Below are 19,306 nucleotides of genomic sequence, written 5' to 3' on the forward strand. Positions count from 1 at the left end.
TCATATAATAAAACATAAATAATAATTTTATTTTAATCTTGTGTTGACTCTTCTGTTCCCTCATATGCCCATGATGAACTGGGTAGACATAGGCATGACCTATGAAGTATCACTGACATGTCATGACCCTCCTGTATGGTGACCTCTATGTTTGATGTAGGTGCGGAAGGGAGTCCATATCTTTTCAAATGTATTCATTTTTCTTTCTCTATGGCAGTTGCAGTGATTCGGTTCCGCTCATTTAGTCCAACAGGATTTTTTGCTTTTGGTCACCTGGTTTTAGGACCTTTACTGTGGGTGAGTCTCACTACCTGAGTCTCGCTCACGGTACATTTAGGGTAACTGGACTAAGTGTGTTTACTGCCAGTGTCCACCTTTTAAAATAAGGGTGCTGTGTTGGATCAAGCACAGCCTTATCTTACCAACATGGACATGAAATAGCATCAGTAAAAAATGTTTTGTGAACCTGCCCTGAATGTCACTGTTCTTCAAGCTAAGTCTGTATTTTATACCTAGTTACTTGAAAAGAAGACTAACCTTTACCTAAACAGCTCTAGTACACTGACTGGGCCACAGATGATTTAATCTGAATAATCTAGTGAAGCACCGACCCCGAGCACATTATTTGGAGCCACTCCACTGAAAAATAAAATAAAAGGATACAATACTTATCGATCACAAATACGTGAAGTGCAAGACTTGCATTTTGGTTGATTCTGTATATCTTCATTGTTGATGAGGGCCACAAGTAATACTACATTTTCCATAATTTCATTGTCAATTGACTTCCTCTGATTTTGATTCTTCCACTCTGCAGACCTACTTGAAGCGAGGGGTTTTACAGACCATAAGGAAATGTCCTGTCTTTCATTATCCCTTGTAGACTTTGCCTAAAGCAGTACATCCTTTGTTAGATGCCAAGTGGGTACAAGAACCGATACAATAGCATGGCAATTAGTTTCTGCTCGAATTTGGATTGCTATTTTTGCTGTGCTATCTCAACTGGTTTGTCGACGCTTCTCCTTCTTTGCGCACTAGATTGGCTACTAGATGATGTTTGTCAGGTTTCTGCAGTAACTTCACTCCCTTAGACGACCTTTCAATGCTCTTTACAGTAGAAATCACATTCTCTAGGGTAGGATTGCCATGACACAATCATTTTTCTTGTGCTTTTACACAAGTGGTGCACATCACCACCTGATAGCGAATCATTTCATCCATGTCGCTGAAGGAGCATGTTGTAGCCAACATCCTTAAAGTTGCTACATAAGACGCAATCGATTAACCATGTGCTTGTTCATGGTAGAAGAAATTATACCTTTCCATTATAACCCTCATAGTTGTATTAAAATAATTCTTCATTCTATTTTTGGCTTCAATTAATACATCTTATTCTTGATCCTCCTCCTCCTCCCCACAGTGCAACCATCTAAGCTACTAATGGGCAATGGAGAACTCAGCCTTCTCGTCATGCTTGACCCTTCATTGCCATTCACACACTACCACACCGCCCTGCTCAATCACTGCTGATGCAAAGTTCCCACTTGGTCCCCATCTTTCCTGGCTGACTGACGCACGTTCATCCTGACTGATTCCTCTAGCCTCCGTTACCCACTTGTGACATGCAGTGCCAGTAAAAGATCTAGGCATTCTCTGATGGTTTCCAATACTGGACCGAACCCCTGCAGTATTCCAGGTAACCAAGATATCACCGTACACCATTATGCACACAACATACCCTGTGCATTAAAATGTCAAAGGCATCATTTAGGGGTGTACCAAGGCAGGAGGTGTTACCCCTGGTTTGTCCTTTGGTAACCCTGGCACTTCCTTTGCTGCCAATGGCTTAACAGTCAGAAACAAAGCACCAGGGGCAAAAAGTACATGTGACTCTCAGACAGCCAAGTGGAGATGACACAAGGCACTGCCCCTCCCTTCCCCCAAGGAGGATTTCCTGATTAAGTTTTCTTGGTAGACGAGTCACTTGCATGTGCCCAGATAAAATGTGGTACTTCTGTTACACTTAGTGAACTGTTCTAAATTTTGGACCTTTGCCTAAGTGAACCGCATATACCCAATTATTTTCTATCTATTAGTAGGCCTTGCTACCAATCAATAACCAACCAGTAGAGGCTCGGTGGACGAAGGGAGAGGGGAAGGAGGCTATTTATAACAGAAAAGTGCTTCCACCCTCCCACGTGAGCCGCAGATATCATACATGATGCTTTCACTGTTGAGGGGCACCTACAGTTAAGGTCCCAGTCCTTAGCTTTGATAGCTTACCCTGAAGTGCGTGTAGCAGCATGGCTGGCCTGCACCGCTATAGATCCAAGCGGCCATGGAGCTGGGCCTGCAAGTTGAGCAGGCAGGGTTGCCCAGAAATAAGCTCTGCGGTCACTGAGTGAGAGCAAGTATGGAAACAAGACAATCATGGACGACCTATTCATAAGCAAATACAGAGAGCTCTTATAAATAAGATTGGCTGCCCGTCCTGCTTCGGGTTAACTAAAATACTCGTTAGTACACAGCATGAGTAACAATAGTAACAGAAGACCTGGCACTTGTTGTGATGTGGCACTTGGGTTAAGTTCATCCTGTTGTCAGGGTTCAAGTTCATGACTTAAAAGCCAATACTAAAAGTCATGAATTTGAATCCTGGCAGGCAACTAAGACTTTCAACCTGCCAAGAGAAATAGTAACAATAGGAGCAGTAGGTGCTATACGAACACAAGCTACTGTTATGACAGAAAGATAACTGATTTGCACAATTAGTTAATAAAGTTGTGCTCTAACACCACAGAAGGACTGCAGTGCCCTCAGCTGCTTACTCTGGGTCATTTAATGGACCCACAGTTACTTTTTGTGCTATTCTAGGATCATTTTGTCTCATCTTTTCTGGCTCACCGACGCACATTTATCCTGATGGGTTCCTCCAGCCCCCACCATCCACTTGTGACATGCAGCACCAGTAACAGATTTATCAATTCTCACAAGCTTTCCAAACTATGGACAGAACTCCGACAGTATTCTATGTAACCAAGATAAAACAGATGCATGCCTGTAGCTTTTGAGGAGACTTCTTCCCTTTCTCCTGTCACATTTCATCCTGATGCTGCATTAGTTCTGTTAAGTGCACAGGCCGGACCCCAAACTGATGTATTTGCATAGTTCGTAATCATGCCGGCATAAGTCTGACACTAAGATCTGTGCCCAATAAGGCTCTGCTGTCTGCAGCATGTGTCTGTACTTGTTTTAGTGACCAAAGTCATAGTTTTACTGTGCAGGATCCCATGCAATATGTTCTGTATGACAGGGGGTAGCTCTTTAATACCTCTGTAACCTATGTTTGTCACAGTTCTATCACGCCTAGGCCTGACAGCCAGGTAGAGCCACTTTCAAAGTAATCGACATCTCTGTTGTCTAAAGGCCAGGAACAGTAAGCTTTTGTATTATGACAGTAATTTCCATGAAAAGAACAAATAAGCCAATTATTCCCAAAGTGATGCTGGAATAGGTTGATCATCTCTATTCATGGAGTAGATATATATGGTTAACATGGTCATAAAGGGTCGAGTCCGGGCATTTTACTGGCTGCAACTTGGCTGATAATGCTGTACTCAGTAACATAACATGGCTACCCTCCATTTAGTATATGGTTGGTACCTAAAGTATATTTGTATGCTTCTTTACTATTGTTATGTTATGATCTTATACTCTCGTTTCAAAAGTGCACTTCATTTGAAGTCACCGAGGCCAAACATGTCCTGCGATATCAGCAGGTTTCAAGGTCATGTGGCATCTCTTCCTCTGACCTCATAGAGCCAACGAGTGGATGATGTTACTAGTGCTACACCAGGCACTGTGGTGAATTTCCATTAATGCCTATGACCAACAAACATTACATTAAACTGGAAAAAACAAATATAGAATAAAACAGATTCCTGACATTCTTTGTGTACTATACTCCATGCGTAGCATGAAGGCTTGAACATCAGTAGCACTGAGAAGTAATCATGCAATTCAGACCACCAATATATTTTCATTGAGACCACTCATGATTTAAAGTAATTCCCATCGTACGACGAGTGTATTCAGTCTATTCCAACTTCAAAACCACACCCAAGGACATAGCACATGCTAAATAAATAATACACAATCCACATTAAGCAAAACATTATTAAATTAAACAGAATCAATTATTAAACATAGAAGGTTTCCTATGTCTATGCGAGAGATTAACTTTAGGACCCAATAAAAACATTAAATGCACAGATTTAAGTCTGATATAATGGCATAGTGGCAGGATACCTTAAAACGTTAGCAAGTGAGGCAGAATTGTGCTAGTTAATTTAATGAAATTAACTTTCTTTTGGAGTTGTAAGAAAATCAGTGGTATAAAAAACTGTAAACCGTCATTTACTTCAAAATTTTAGCAGTAAATACTTGCCACTGCCTACGCCTTCATGGTCGAACATTACACGCTGTTTGCTGCTGAATTCGGTTTCTTCTATGGGAGCTTTTCCCGTCAGGACAGCTGTATCTGGGATTGGTATAAATACTTCCGCTAACAAAGTTGTGCCACTGAGCCCCACTGTTTCATACACCTAGAATAAGCCAGAGTTAATTGTTAGGGATTTTATCATTGGAACAATGCACTACTGCATCGTTGATGTTCAGTGTGTTCTGATGCTTTATTGATTAGACAGATTCATTACACAACCCGCACTGGCGTCAAAATAGGTAACTCTGTAAAACGCATGCAATCAAATGTGCAGTTCTTATATTTGAAGGAATGAAGCAACCAAGCCCACTACTTCACACTACTAAGATATCTTTGCTCCATTTAGTAACATGTGACTGATTGTCAATGTGACAACACCTCACAACTTGGTTAATGTACATTTTCTGCACAGCTAGGTTTGACTCGGGCAGCAAATAGAATCTCTCACACTCAATCAATCTTCTCAATTGAGTGGACTATGGAGATTTCAGTGAGGGTGTACCAAGAAAGGTGGGAAACACCCACAAACTTTCAAGTTTATTGGTATTTACAATTACTTTACAGGTAATTCCCAATTCCTTCCAAGTGTTAAGAAGGGGCTGGAACACACCCAAAATAGGTGGCAATGTAGGCGTTAGAAGCAGGTAGGTAATAGGTGGAGATTGGATTTTCTGTTCTTTCCTCGAGGATTGGAGGAATTAACCAGTCTGAGATTAGTTTGTTCAGTGGAAGCAGACATTGGTCCAGAAGATTCTTTGCCTACTCTTGCCTTGGAGCTCTCCACTTTCTTCATGTTGGTGCGGATGGTGGCGTGGGAAGTTTTCTGCCATATATTCAGCTTACTCTTTTGATGGGTCTTGCATTCACATTTAAACTCCATACTGGACAGACAAGCCAGTGAAGGTCTGGGAGGATGGATGTGTAGGGGCCCTCGATGACATGCAGCATGATGAAAGTCAACCATTATTGGTGGTGTCGAGAATAACCACTGTTCACTGCTGTTAATATGGGAGAGAATAACTGCTACAGTGGAACAGAAGGTGTGGATTGAGCTGAAACTGAACTCAGCTGGTACCAGGCCATTAGGGATTCACTGAAAATCAGGATTCCGTGTAGAAGTCCACTGGTTGGAGACCGTGGAGGAGAAAATTTCAAGATGCATTGTGTTAGGCCAGCTTGCGATTTTGGGGCGCATGTCATAACTGATGATGATAAAACATCTTTTGGTGTAGGGTGGTTTGAATTAAACTACAGACATCAATGACAAGGTGAAGAGGGTGATCTTGTTTGCAATGTATGATGAGGTATTTAAAAGGACAGCATGTGAGGTAGAGACACCATCTTGAGGACACATGAAACTTTAATGGTGAGGATGTGTAGCAACATACAGTGTGATATCATGAAAGTGGCATTTTGGGATTCAAGAAGGTGTTGCTGTATGTCAGGCTATATACAAATGTTGCCCAAACCACAGATTATGATCTTTGTTTTGCAATTTATCCATTATGGTTTTTAGCAAGAACAGTTATGCGTCTTTCTGCGTGGTCCCATAGTTGAGGTTGAAGAGCATTAGATCATTCTTATTGGAAATTCCATCTTAAGCACCAACTGAAAGCTAATTACAAATAGGGCGTTAAAGGGGAGCATGTTAGCAGTGGATTTTCTGTGTTTTGTTTTAGATGATAGTAGGACATCTACTCACAAAAAATCACTATGCATCTAGAGTGCAATATAATATCCTCCTCTTCAGAGAATGTCAGATACGCCTTCAATCTACCTTGATGTATGGTATTTCTCCACAGCAATGCAAGGTTTATAAGAGTACAGCAGGCAGTGTTTGTTCCGCTTTGGCAGCCATAAGTTGACAGGGTATGCTCAGACGTGAGTCCCTTGCTCACTTTGCCACTGGATTCAAGCAAGCCTGGCTGAAGACGGCCGTAATGCCAGAAACCGGTCCTAGGAAGGTTGAATCCGATCCAGGGAAGGGATGGCTTGGCAGTTCGGGCTGGACTGTTAATTTTTCAATGCCTACTGTAGGAAAACTAGAGGAATAGGTCTTTAGAACAATGTCTATCTCTTATTTTACTCGGCTGATGGACATTCAATATGGTGCAGCAGACTTAGATGCCCCAACTCACAACCTCCCAAAATAAAGCACACCAGGATGATGAGGTCATGGAATTCTCACCCTCTCTTACCTTATAACACTCCAAACATTCTTTCTATAAAAACTCACAATTCCTGCAAAGGGACCTCGAAAACCCTCACCCTCGAGCCTTTCAAGAAACACGTTGAGAGTGAGAGGTTTTAAGCAAGAGATAAAAAGCAAGACTAAGTTTGAAGAGAAATCTATGGATAGGGCTGTTGTATATATGCAAGTAACATTTCTATGTGTCAAGGCCTTGAAGGGGTAAAGATCTGTGTGTTATGCGTGTGTAGAGAATACCGTGTTTATGCAAAGGCTAATGCCCTCTTTCTATATAACACTTAATTTGCCTAATCCTAATCCTATTTTATTTATCACTCACTAATTAGGTCGATACAAGATTTGAAGTAAATAGTGCTAAAATGATTTGCCCAGTTTGGTTAAGCAAAACATTAAAATACAAGACCTGTAAAAGAAGCAACCAGATCACTCCCATGTGTGCAGAGCTCATATAGGTATCCCTCATAAAGGTAATGCAGAGGCTATATTTGTCCATACTGTACTGGACTGTAGGTGTGCTGGGGCAAGAAATGGATTCCAATGCCAGCACTTCTACACCGAAGTCTCTACTTTCCCAGGTCCTTGCTTGAGCAGCTGACCCTGCTCAGGTTTTTGGTGTGCATATAGGGATCCGTAGTCCCACTTATCAGATTATAAAAACAGAACTGCAAGTCCCAGAATGCAAAGAATAAACCTGGAATGGATGAGTGGATCATGCACCGACATGCAGAACTTGCACGACACGCGAACCTTGAGCATGCCTGAAGGAAAATTGCAGCCCTAAATGAAGGGCTTGAAGAAGTCCTCTTAACACACATACTTCTTCCAGACAATGATACTTTGGTAGAATATAAAATTCTCATGAGGGGCCTTTGGATTTAGAGGGTGAGATAAACATATGGGGTGGCCTTGCCTGAATGGCCATCTATGTCCCTGCTATATCAGACACTACTTCCAACTGCCTTGAAGGTACTCCTGTGCAAGTTCCTCCTCCTTGGACTACCAATTCAGAAACCGCAGCTGAGCCTGTGAGGAAGAGGGAAGACAGCAGGAGAAGGCAGGTAAAACAATTGTTGATACAGGATATCTTTGTCTATGTGCATGCATGTCTGCAAGAGTCCAAGTGAATGTGACCTTTGCTCACACTGGGGAAATGCTGGCTCTATAATGGCGAAAAAACACCACTGGGTACGGGCTCCCAAGCAGCAAGGCCAAGCCACAGCCTAAAGTAATATAATCACCAACATGCCAATGCTGCCATCAATATTTCACCATCAACTTGGTTACCTCACTTTCGATTAGAACATAAAGCGAGAGGGTCTCATTTCCTAGAATAAATCTAGGTTTTTATTTCCTTTTTTTATATTTCATAGGATTATTTGTTCATCTTTTTGTGAAAAACATTTGTTCAATTCAAATACAATACATAACATACAGAAATTTTTTTGAAAACATTTTCGTATATTAAAACACTCCCTTTCTCTCATTCATACAACCACTTGTGTGTGAACCACTTGCATACACTCTCATACACTCCGAAAAACCAAAACACTATTTACAATAAATCTGAAAAAATCATGCACTGTAATTACAATGCTGCCATAGATATGTAACTCATATGTTTTTCAGTTCGTTTGTACAGAATCTTATGTTTTAAACAATAATCTTATGGCATAATGAACATCCGGCCTACGCGTTTCGAACTCTTTTTATTCACGAGTTCTCATCAGGACCAAACTGTGGGGTAGAGAAGGGGGGAAACCTTAATTAGGAATCGGTTCGCTACCATATCAGAAACCACTGTGTAGCTCAACAGCCACCGTAAGCATCTTACCTCATTTGTATATCACCATTAATTGTGAGATCTATACGACGACGCTGGACAACCTGGATAACATCAAAAGACATTACTTAGTTCAACTACAACCCACACATCATGTCACAAATTATTCGACCTGACTTAGTTAGAATCACTCACCACTGTCACTTGATTTCAGTGTAATGCCCTGCAAATAAATAATGTGTATGTAAGTTTATTTAACATTCCTCATGGCTCTGTTTTCTGTACTAAGTTAGAGTGTGTTCTCTTACCTATTTAAATACTTTTGGGGCTTCCCAATTCTTTAATATGATGGGTGTCTTGGCGGGATCACTGTGGGGGCAACCAAAATTCATACGTGTTTGTTATCATATTCACTCCAAAAGTTTTTTCAGGGTAACTAGGGAGGTCGGCGTTTGTTTACCTTTTCCAAAAGGCGCCATGACGGGGAACCGACTTGAAGACCTGCAAGGACAAAACATTTCGTGTTTGTCTTGTCCGCGCTGCACTGTGTTGCGCGTCTGCTTGCTTGTTCAATAATTAAGAAGCCGTGCTTCTTGATTAAAAGTTTACCTTAATCTTCTGATTTGGAGTTTACACGCCGGCTCCTTGGGATCTGTACGTGCACTGTTCGTAGTCCAGTGAGGGGCGCATGCGCTCTGGCAGTATATGCTGATTCCGAAAGCGCTCCTCTAGAAACCAATCTCATTGTGCTTCAAAACACGAGCGCCATCTTGGAAGGTGGTGGGGCTCGCGTTTTTTAATGGTCCTGGCTTTTTCTTTTTGAGTATTGTCTTTCCTAAGTCATGAAACATTCTAACACGGGCGGTTAGCGCTTTGTGCAGGCTTGTTGTGGAAATGTTGTCCTTTGATGAATTTTTTGAATTTTTGAATTTTCTGTCGTCATATTCACAATTTGTACATTTCAGAAATTTCGTTCAATCCTTCCATTGCAGAATTGAATCTAACTATCATCATTGCTTCATAGCGCGATAATTTTGCGTCCAAATCTCCTCCTCTCTTGTCATTCTCAACCTTAGCAATGACAGTCCAACGTAGATCAGTTTCAGTGTGATTTTTCAGCTGCCAATGTTGAACTAAGGGAGCATTGGGTACCTTCCTTTTGATTCTTGATCGGTGTTGTTGAATTCTTATTTTAATTTCCTGATTGGTTTTACCTACGTATAGTAGGTCGCATGGACATGTTATTCCATAAATAACATACCGTGACTTACAGTTGGTGAATGTTTCATGTCTCCATGAAATTGTTCTATATTTAAAAACAATTCCTTCATCTGTGGTTGCACAACAATTGCAGCTGCCACATTTGTGGTGTCCTTGGATTGGCGGAAGTCCCAACATATTTCTTAGAGTGGCTTGTTCTTTTGTGGTGATTGCTGCTCTTACCAGTTTGTTTGCTATGCTGGCCTCTTTTCGAAACGCAAATAGGGGGGCATTCGTGAATTCCTCATTTAAATTTTTGATTAGGTGCCAATTGCTTTTGATCACTTTTTTTAATTTGTTTGAATTAGGGCAATACGTGCTCACTAGAACCATCCGGTTAATTTTTTGCTTGTTTTTCTTTTCCAGGAGACATTCCCTTGGGGTCCACCATGCTCTTTTTCTGCTTCTTTTCAGTAGTTTTTTTGGGTAACCACGCTCCATCAGGTTTGTTATCAATTTGTCCGAATGTTTCATGAATTCCTCTTTTTGGTGGCAATTTCTACGGATTCTTAAAAATTGTCCGTAGGGAAGGTTTTCTTAGAGGCTCCGCGGATGATTGCTTTGGAAATGCAATGATTTGTTCCGATCCGTGTCTTTTTTTATAAAGGGTGGTGATTAATCCTCCATCCTGCGAGGGATAGATTTCGACATCCAGGAAAGGCATTTTGGTCTTGGAATAATTCAAGCTGAATTTTATCTCTTGGGTCCTGTTGTTTAACCAATTATGGAAATTGATTAATTCCTCTTCTGGTCCAATCCACACGAAAAAAATATCATCGATGAAGCGGTTCCAATTCTTTATCCAATGGAAAAAAGGATTATTCTCATACACAAATTTCTCTTCATAGGCTGACATAAACAGTATTGCCAATTCAGGGGCGAAGGGGCACCCCATCGCTACACCCCCTGTTTGAAAATAGAAAGTTCCATCGAAATTAAAGTAGTTCCGTTTCAATGAGAACGTGGCTAGCTTGACGATGAAATCCGTTGGTATTTTTTGTGGCTTGTCTCTAGTGTCTAATAGCTGTCTGAGAACTCCTAGCCCGTCATCCTGTGGTATTTGTGTGTATAACGATGTTATATCGGTGGGAGAGGTGTGGCGCCGCGGCCAGGGCGACTGACGCTGGAATCTGGGGACCACGGTTCGATCCCCGGCTCCTGCGGCAGGTTAGCCCAGCACCATGTGACTCTGGGCAATAGCTCGCTTAATCTCCCCGACGGCCCCCCAGCGCCTAGAGACCCTTACGGGTGATTGTGCGCTTTACAAATGTGGACTTTACTTTACTTTATATCCATCGTTACCATCCAGTGATTGTTCTTATCAAATTGAATCTCACTTAATTTATTAATGAAGTGCATTGTGTCACGGATGTATGATTTGACATTGGGTAAGAAAGGCTTTAAAAAGAAGTCCACAAATTTGGATATTGGCTCCATTAGTGACTCACACCCCGATACTATGGGGCGGCCTGGGGGTGTTTTTTCGTTTTTGTGAACTTTGGGCAAAATGTAGAACAAAGGAGTTCTTGGATGCTTGATCTTTAGATATTCGGTTTCTTTTTTGCCCAAAAAGCCCAATTCAGATGCTTCATCTATGATGGAAAACAGTTCATTTTTTAAATCCAGTGTGGGGTCTTTATTTATCCTGCGATAGCAATTCGCATCATGTAGTTGTTTATTAACCTCATCCATGTAAAGTGTGCGGTCCCAGATTACAATGGACCCACCTTTGTCGGCTTGCTTGATGATCACCGACGTGTCATTTTTTAGGGTGGTTAGGGCCATTGATTCTGATTTAGTTATGTTATGTTTAAGCCATCTTTTTTCCTTTTCCATCTCAGAAATTGCGGACAGTATAGTTCTTTCAAAGGTTATCACTTCCTTGGGTACTTTGTAATTGGGGGGGGCAGAATGTGGATTTGTTCCTGAGGCCCGTAGTTTCAATTCCTTGGTCCATTGGGTTTTCCATGAAGAAGGTTTTTAGCTTAATTTTCCTAAAAAACTCTATTGTTTCGGTTTTGAGTTTCACAAAATCAGTTTTTTTAGTTGGAACGAAAGATAGTCCCTTTTGAAGGACACTTTCTTCTTGTTCTGTGAGGATTCTATCGGAGAGGTTAAATATCAGAGAAGGTTTCGTCAGTTCTTGTAATTTTGACGTCGAGTTGACATTTCCCTGGGTTGATTTGTTCTCACTCTGCCTCTGGGTTTGGACTGTCCTCTTCCTAAAAAATTATTAGTGCCTTGTTGGTTTTGGCGAAATGAACCTCTTCGGCTATTATTGCCACGGGTATCACTGTTGTCTCCCTCGCTTCCACTTCCCGATGAGGAAGTATCTGAAAATGTGATGAATTTGTTTCCTGATCTTCCTTGGTAGTCTTGTAAATACTTCCTTGATTCTGGGCGTGTATAGAAGTCAGATTGAAGATAGGGGTAGACTTTATCCAAATTGAAATTTTTTTGGTCCTTCTCAAATTGGCTTGTTTTTTGGTTAATGGTGTAGTCCTTAAAATCCCCGATTTCTTTCTCTACTTTTTCAAGCAATGATTTAGCATCTGTTATTAGCTGATTTGTGGAAATGCTGGAAATTAGGGTATCTATCTCTTCTAATTGGACCTTGGAGAGTCTTTGTGCGGTTTCTATCGTTAGGACCATAAGGTCTCTGCTGCACTTAGTTTCTATGAAACTATACCCCTTCTTATAAATTGGATCCTCTGTAAAGATGACTGGAATATTTTTCACTTGTAGTCCACTTGGAATGGTACCTGCTCTTAAATGCTGGAGCAGGAAGTGTCCGTGTAAATCTGTCCGTATTTGCTTTTTCCGGAGTCTTAGTAGTTTGTCCGTTTCGTTTTGATTTTGAGCATTTACACTTAATGAGGCTGATGCGAACAGCGGTGGAGCCGCTAGTAGTTTCTGTATATGATCTTCGCTATAGGCAAAGGTCTCTTTATCTGACATATTCTACAGTATGTTGGATCACACTAATGAGTTTTTTCAGAAGAACTGGCACAACATTCACTTCTACCGACGCAGGACAACTTTCCTGATCCTCCCTTGAGGAACTCAGATTTTTCATACAAACAATTATTCAAAAAGTATCCACTGAGGGCTACCACACAGGCCACCGCCTGCTATACATGCGAAAAAACACCACTGGGTACGGGCTCCCAAGCAGCAAGGCAAAGCCACAGCCTAAAGTAATATAATCACCAACATGCCAATGCTGCCATCAATATTTCACCATCAACTTGGTTACCTCACTTTCGATTAGAACATAAAGCGAGAGGGTCTCATTTCCTTGAATAAATCTAGGTTTTTATTTCCTTTTTTTATATTTCATAGGATTATTTGTTCATCTTTTTGTGAAAAACATTTGTTCAATTCAAATACAATACATAACATACAGAAATTTTTTTGAAAACATTTTCGTATATTAAAACACTCCCTTTCTCTCATTCATACAACCACTTGTGTGTGAACCACTTGCATACACTCTCATACACTCCGAAAAACCAAAACACTATTTACAATAAATCTGAAAAAATCATGCACTGTAATTACAATGCTGCCATAGATATGTAACTCATATGTTTTTCAGTTCGTTTGTACAGAATCTTATGTTTTAAACAATAATCTTATGGCATAATGAACATCCGGTCTACGCGTTTCGAACTCTTTTTATTCACGAGTTCTCATCAGGACCAAACTGTGGGGTAGAGAAGGGGGGAAACCTTAATTAGGAATCGGTTCGCTACCATATCAGAAACCACTGTGTAGCTCAACAGCCACCGTAAGCATCTTACCTCATTTGTATATCACCATTAATTGTGAGATCTATATGACGACGCTGGACAACCTGGATAACATCAAAAGACATTACTTAGTTCAACTACAACCCACACATCATGTCACAAATTATTCGACCTGACTTAGTTAGAATCACTCACCACTGTCACTTGATTTCAGTGTAATGCCCTGCAAATAAATAATGTGTATGTAAGTTTATTTAACATTCCTCATGGCTCTGTTTTCTGTACTAAGTTAGAGTGTGTTCTCTTACCTATTTAAATACTTTTGGGGCTTCCCAATTCTTTAATATGATGGGTGTCTTGGCGGGATCACTGTGGGGGCAACCAAAATTCATACGTGTTTGTTATCATATTCACTCCAAAAGTTTTTTCAGGGTAACTAGGGAGGTCGGCGTTTGTTTACCTTTTCCAAAAGGCGCCATGACGGGGAACCGACTTGAAGACCTGCAAGGACAAAACATTTCGTGTTTGTCTTGTCCGCGCTGCACTGTGTTGCGCGTCTGCTTGCTTGTTCAATAATTAAGAAGCCCTGCTTCTTGATTAAAAGTTTACCTTAATCTTCTGATTTGGAGTTTACACGCCAGCTCCTTGGGATCTGTACGTGCACTGTCCGTAGTCCAGTGAGGGGCGCATGCGCTCTGGCAGTATATGCTGATTCCGAAAGCGCTCCTCTAGAAACCAATCAAGCCTGCACAAAGCGCTAACACCCCGTGTTAGAATGTTTCATGACTTAGGAAAGACAATACTCAAAAAGAAAAAGCCAGGACCATTAAAAAACGTGAGCCTCACCACCTTCCAAGATGGCGCTCGTGTTTTGAAGCACAATGAGATTGGTTTCTAGAGGAGCGCTTTCGGAATCAGCATATACTGCCAGAGCGCATGCGCCCCTCACTGGACTACGGACAGTGCACGTACAGATCCCAAGGAGCCGGCGTGTAAACTCCAAATCAGAAGATTAAGGTAAACTTTTAATCAAGAAGCACGGCTTCTTAATTATTGAACAAGCAAGCAGACGCGCAACACAGTGCAGCGCGGACAAGACAAACACGAAATGTTTTGTCCTTGCAGGTCTTCAAGTCGGTTCCCCGTCATGGCGCCTTTTGGAAAAGGTAAACAAACGCCGACCTCCCTAGTTACCCTGAAAAAACTTTTGGAGTGAATATGATAACAAACACGTATGAATTTTGGTTGCCCCCACAGTGATCCCGCCAAGACACCCATCATATTAAAGAATTGGGAAGCCCCAAAAGTATTTAAATAGGTAAGAGAACACACTCTAACTTAGTACAGAAAACAGAGCCATGAGGAATGTTAAATAAACTTACATACACATTATTTATTTGCAGGGCATTACACTGAAATCAAGTGACAGTGGTGAGTGATTCTAACTAAGTCAGGTCGAATAATTTGTGACATGATGTGTGGGTTGTAGTTGAACTAAGTAATGTCTTTTGATGTTATCCAGGTTGTCCAGCGTCGTCATATAGATCTCACAATTAATGGTGATATACAAATGAGGTAAGATGCTTACGGTCGCTGTTGAGCTACACAGTGGTTTCTGATATGGTAGCGAACCGATTCCTAATTAAGGTTTCCCCCCTTCTCTACCCCACAGTTTGGTCCTGATGAGAACTCGTGAATAAAAAGAGTTCGAAACGCGTAGACCGGATGTTCATTATGCCATAAGATTATTGTTTAAAACATAAGATTCTGTACAAACGAACTGAAAAACATATGAGTTACATATCTATGGCAGCATTGTAATTACAGTGCATGATTTTTTCAGATTTATTGTAAATAGTGTTTTGGTTTTTCGGAGTGTATGAGAGTGTATGCAAGTGGTTCACACACAAGTGGTTGTATGAATGAGAGAAAGGGAGTGTTTTAATATACGAAAATGTTTTCAAAAAAATTTCTGTATGTTATGTATTGTATTTGAATTGAACAAATGTTTTTCACAAAAAGATGAACAAATAATCCTATGAAATATAAAAAAAGGAAATAAAAACCTAGATTTATTCAAGGAAATGAGACCCTCTCGCTTTATGTTCTAATCGAAAGTGAGGTAACCAAGTTGATGGTGAAATATTGATGGCAGCATTGGCATGTTGGTGATTATATTACTTTTGGCTCTATAATGGCAGTATTTCTTGGCAACTTGTGGGCATCGATGAGATAATATCCATTGTCCACACTGGTAAAGTACCAGCACTCTAACAATGGTGGTAACTCTTGGCAACATGTGAGCATCCATGAGAGAATGCCCTTGGACCATCCCTTTGAGCATCTACTAGATGATGCCCTTGGACAAGCCCTGATAACTCACTTGGGGTTGCTATTTTACATATTATAGAAAAACAGACTGTATGTGCAGAGGAACTCTTCAATCATTAAAGAAACATTAGCACTCTCAGCACTGGCATTATTCATGCCATCAGCAAGGCGTTATCCTCAATCTACCTTTAAGCTGTGAACCACTATTTGAGATGGACTCCAGTAGCAGAGAGGCATCCCTTCCTGATGCTCTCCAAAGACTCTTCACAGATGGCAGATGTTTGGGGTGTGTAAAATTAAAAGGTTATGACAGCTAACTCGGTTGCCATAAAAAATGGGTCAAAGTGTGTGTGAAGCTGGTGCTGGGGAGTCCTACAGTTGTATGTATGTATGTTTGCGGTATTTGTATATCGGGAACCTAGCCAAAAACTACAAGAGTTCTGTACAGGATGAAAGGCCAGCATACAGTCAACGAGTGATAGAAGAGGCAGCTGGTTATAAGATTGTTAAACTTTGTGATGTAGTGTTTGTTAAAAAGGTGTGTCTGACCCTTTCCTACACTAGAGTCGTGTTGGGTCTCCAGCTGATGGTGGCCAGGCTGCAGATGTGTCATCGTGACCAGCACCACCTTTATATTGGGAGCACGAACAACAGTTTTGAAGTTACATTCTGGAAGACAGAGTTTTACGTTCTTTGAAGGAGAGAGCAGGTACCAGGTCATCTTTGTTTTTTTGGCAATGTGTTCCGTGAGGGTGAGGTTGATGTTGAAGGTGAATCCAGGAGATTTGGCAGCTGGTGAAAGTTGGGGGTTCGAAGCCATCAAGGTTTATGTCATTGAGACAGGTGTGTACTATTTATCGTGAGCTGTTCTTGGCAAATTATGAATTCTGTCTGGATTGTGTTGTGCTTCAGGTGGGCGCTGGACATCCAGGTCGGGATGTAGTGAGGGCAGTGTCTAAGGCATTGGATGTCTAGAGCAGGAGGAATTTTCAGGTAGAGTTGTGCATCATCAGCATATTGGTGAATCTTGATGCTGTAATCTGTGACTAGAGTCCCCAAGGGCTCTATGTAGAGGTTGAAGATGATAAGAGACAGCATGGTGCTCTTTGGATTTCATAGGTGATAGTCTTTTATGACTTGGAGGTGCCCATGTGAACAGACAGGTGCTGATTGAAAAGGTAGGAAGTGGCAAGGAGGGTGTCATCTACTATGTGTACGATAGTGGTCCCGCTGATGCAATGTGGCATGAAGCCAGATGGGCACTCATGAAGGAGTTGGTTAGCACTGATGTGATAGTGCAGTTATGCCTAGACTGCTTTTTCAATTATTCTGGTGATGAGGGCATGGTGAAAAATGGACCAGTAGCTGGCAAGGTCATCAGGGTGTAATGAAGGTTTCTTTAGGAGTGAAAGGATGTCTGATAGCTCCTGGGAAGACACCATGTTTGAGGGAGGCATTGTGAGTGGTGAGTAGGGGTGAGAGCGCTTCCACGGAGAGAGTTTTAATGACAGCTAAGACCTCATCTTTATAGGAAGGGACTTTGGGAGGAGTTGCATTTGTCAGTATAGTCTGTGAGAGACAGGAAATTGAAGGGTGGCTATTGTTGGATTCTACAAGAAGGAGTGGGCCTAAGAGGAGAGGCAGGCTTGGTCTTGTCGATGTGCTGTCAGGTCTTTATTTTCACTAAAGATGTTGATGGCGTAGCACTTATCTCTGGAGTGTGGGATAGGTGGGTTAGGCAGGGGGTTGATTGTCTTAAAACGTTTCCTGCAAATCTGTTGGTGGCTTCATTGATGGTGTTATTGTGGAGCGATCGAACAAATGACTAAAAGCCACATTTTGCAGGCAAATTTGGATGCACATGATCTACGATCATACAGAGCAGACTCTGTAGCTATAAAATGGTAGAAAGGTGTTGCTTCTGACAATAACTAAAGTCTAATATGCACAGACAATGATGCATGCAGATTTTCCAACATTTGCAAAAAAGCATAATTTGTTATCGACTAATCACCTCACCATAACTCTGCAATTTTAGTCGGCTTTCTGTTGTTTTATTGTCATAATGGGTAAGAGCTTATGAGAGGCACACACTCATCATCAGAAAAGTAATAGGTGGAGATGGACACCATTACTGTGGCATAAGGTTCATTGGAGCCAGAGCTGTGGTGTGCCCCTGGGACGTAGGATCCTCTTTTCTACACTGCGATCTAATCATGAGCTACTCATGGTGAATGACAGCACCTGCTCCTGCCGCACTCCTTTTCATTCTTCCTTCACCGATGAGCTAAAGTAAGCTGTTATCAAGCCGAAGGAGGTGGGAGAAGGCTGGAAAAAGTATGAGAGTTGGGCAGTGGAATACAGAGGCAAAAGAGATAGGCATGCTGGGGGGCAAGGAGCTGGCGGTCACCGAATGTTCCCTGACTAGGCTTATCACAAGATGTATAGTCCATACAGTGTGCTAATGCTTGTCACAAAATTGGACTGCTGGAAGCTGTACCGACGACAAAGGAGTGACAGTGGGTGAACAGTGGCTGGTATCAGCCTCCTGCACCAACGCTGGTATATTATCTTTCTCTTTATGGTCCTCCCTGCCTCATTGATTACATTATACTCGGGTTATCCTGGTCATTAAAAGTCCTCATGCCCATTATAACTCTTAGTGTAATAAATTCTGTAAGAAGGAAAAAGCAGAACACTGGAGTTTACACTGATGGACTCTGGCCAGTATCATCTATAAAATATAAGTCTCTTTATTTTTTATTGCACGTGGTTCACGTTGGTCATTCACTATTTCGAAAACATGCAAATTGGCTTCAATCATAAAATTACTTTTAGTAGTGAAATGAAATGATCAATACAGACTGAAGCAGTAAAACAGATTAATCATATGATATACAACATTAGTAAACTACAATTAGAAGCAAGTGGCTGTGTCTAATACACAGCAGACTCGATTAGCTTAAGGAAGTGTGTAAAATAAAGCTAATTAAAGTAAGTTTTTTATGTGAGCTGAAAACACAAATTTCTGTGGACACAGCATTATGATAAACTTGCCACTAGTCCAGGTGCTAAATATTGTTGGCACATACTTTACAGGTGTTCTACAGGATGTTTAATCTTATTGTCATTTTGAATGATACCATACAAGACTCTTTATTGACCACAGAAATGTTTATTACACAGTACCTGAATCTTTATGCTTTCTGGCCAATTGTATATTTGCAAATTGAAGATTTGTCCAAAGTGCACTCGAAAGTCGGAGCTCATACGGCTGCTGATGGTCCTTGACACTTCTTTATTGTTGAATAGAACCTTTAAAAATATAGATCGCTTTGGTATATCTTCCCGTCTCAGAGCCTCAACTCTAAAAAAAATATATATATATATATACATAAATCATTATTTTTAAATAAAAATAAGGCTTTACCACCGCTTCATGTAAAAAATATTAAACATGAATTTTGGCCCCG

The 19,306-nt window shown here is 41.1% G+C and overlaps 1 protein-coding gene across 1 annotated transcript in view; it reads right to left on the reverse strand.

Annotated features, from left to right (window-relative positions):
- CC2D2A (coiled-coil and C2 domain containing 2A) overlaps nt 1-19,306 on the reverse strand; it is a 527,307-nt gene that overhangs the window by 243,931 nt on the left and 264,070 nt on the right. Inside the window, exons 16-17 of the mRNA XM_078678452.1 lie at nt 19,023-19,200; nt 4,448-4,604 (exon numbers count right to left, since the gene is read on the reverse strand). Coding sequence (XP_078534578.1) covers nt 4,448-4,604; nt 19,023-19,200 — 335 coding nt within the window. The remainder of the gene's footprint in view (nt 1-4,447; nt 4,605-19,022; nt 19,201-19,306) is intronic.

Source organism: Lissotriton helveticus, chromosome 2_2 (genome assembly GCF_964261635.1).
Source record: "Lissotriton helveticus chromosome 2_2, aLisHel1.1, whole genome shotgun sequence".
Taxonomy (NCBI): domain Eukaryota; kingdom Metazoa; phylum Chordata; class Amphibia; order Caudata; family Salamandridae; genus Lissotriton; species Lissotriton helveticus.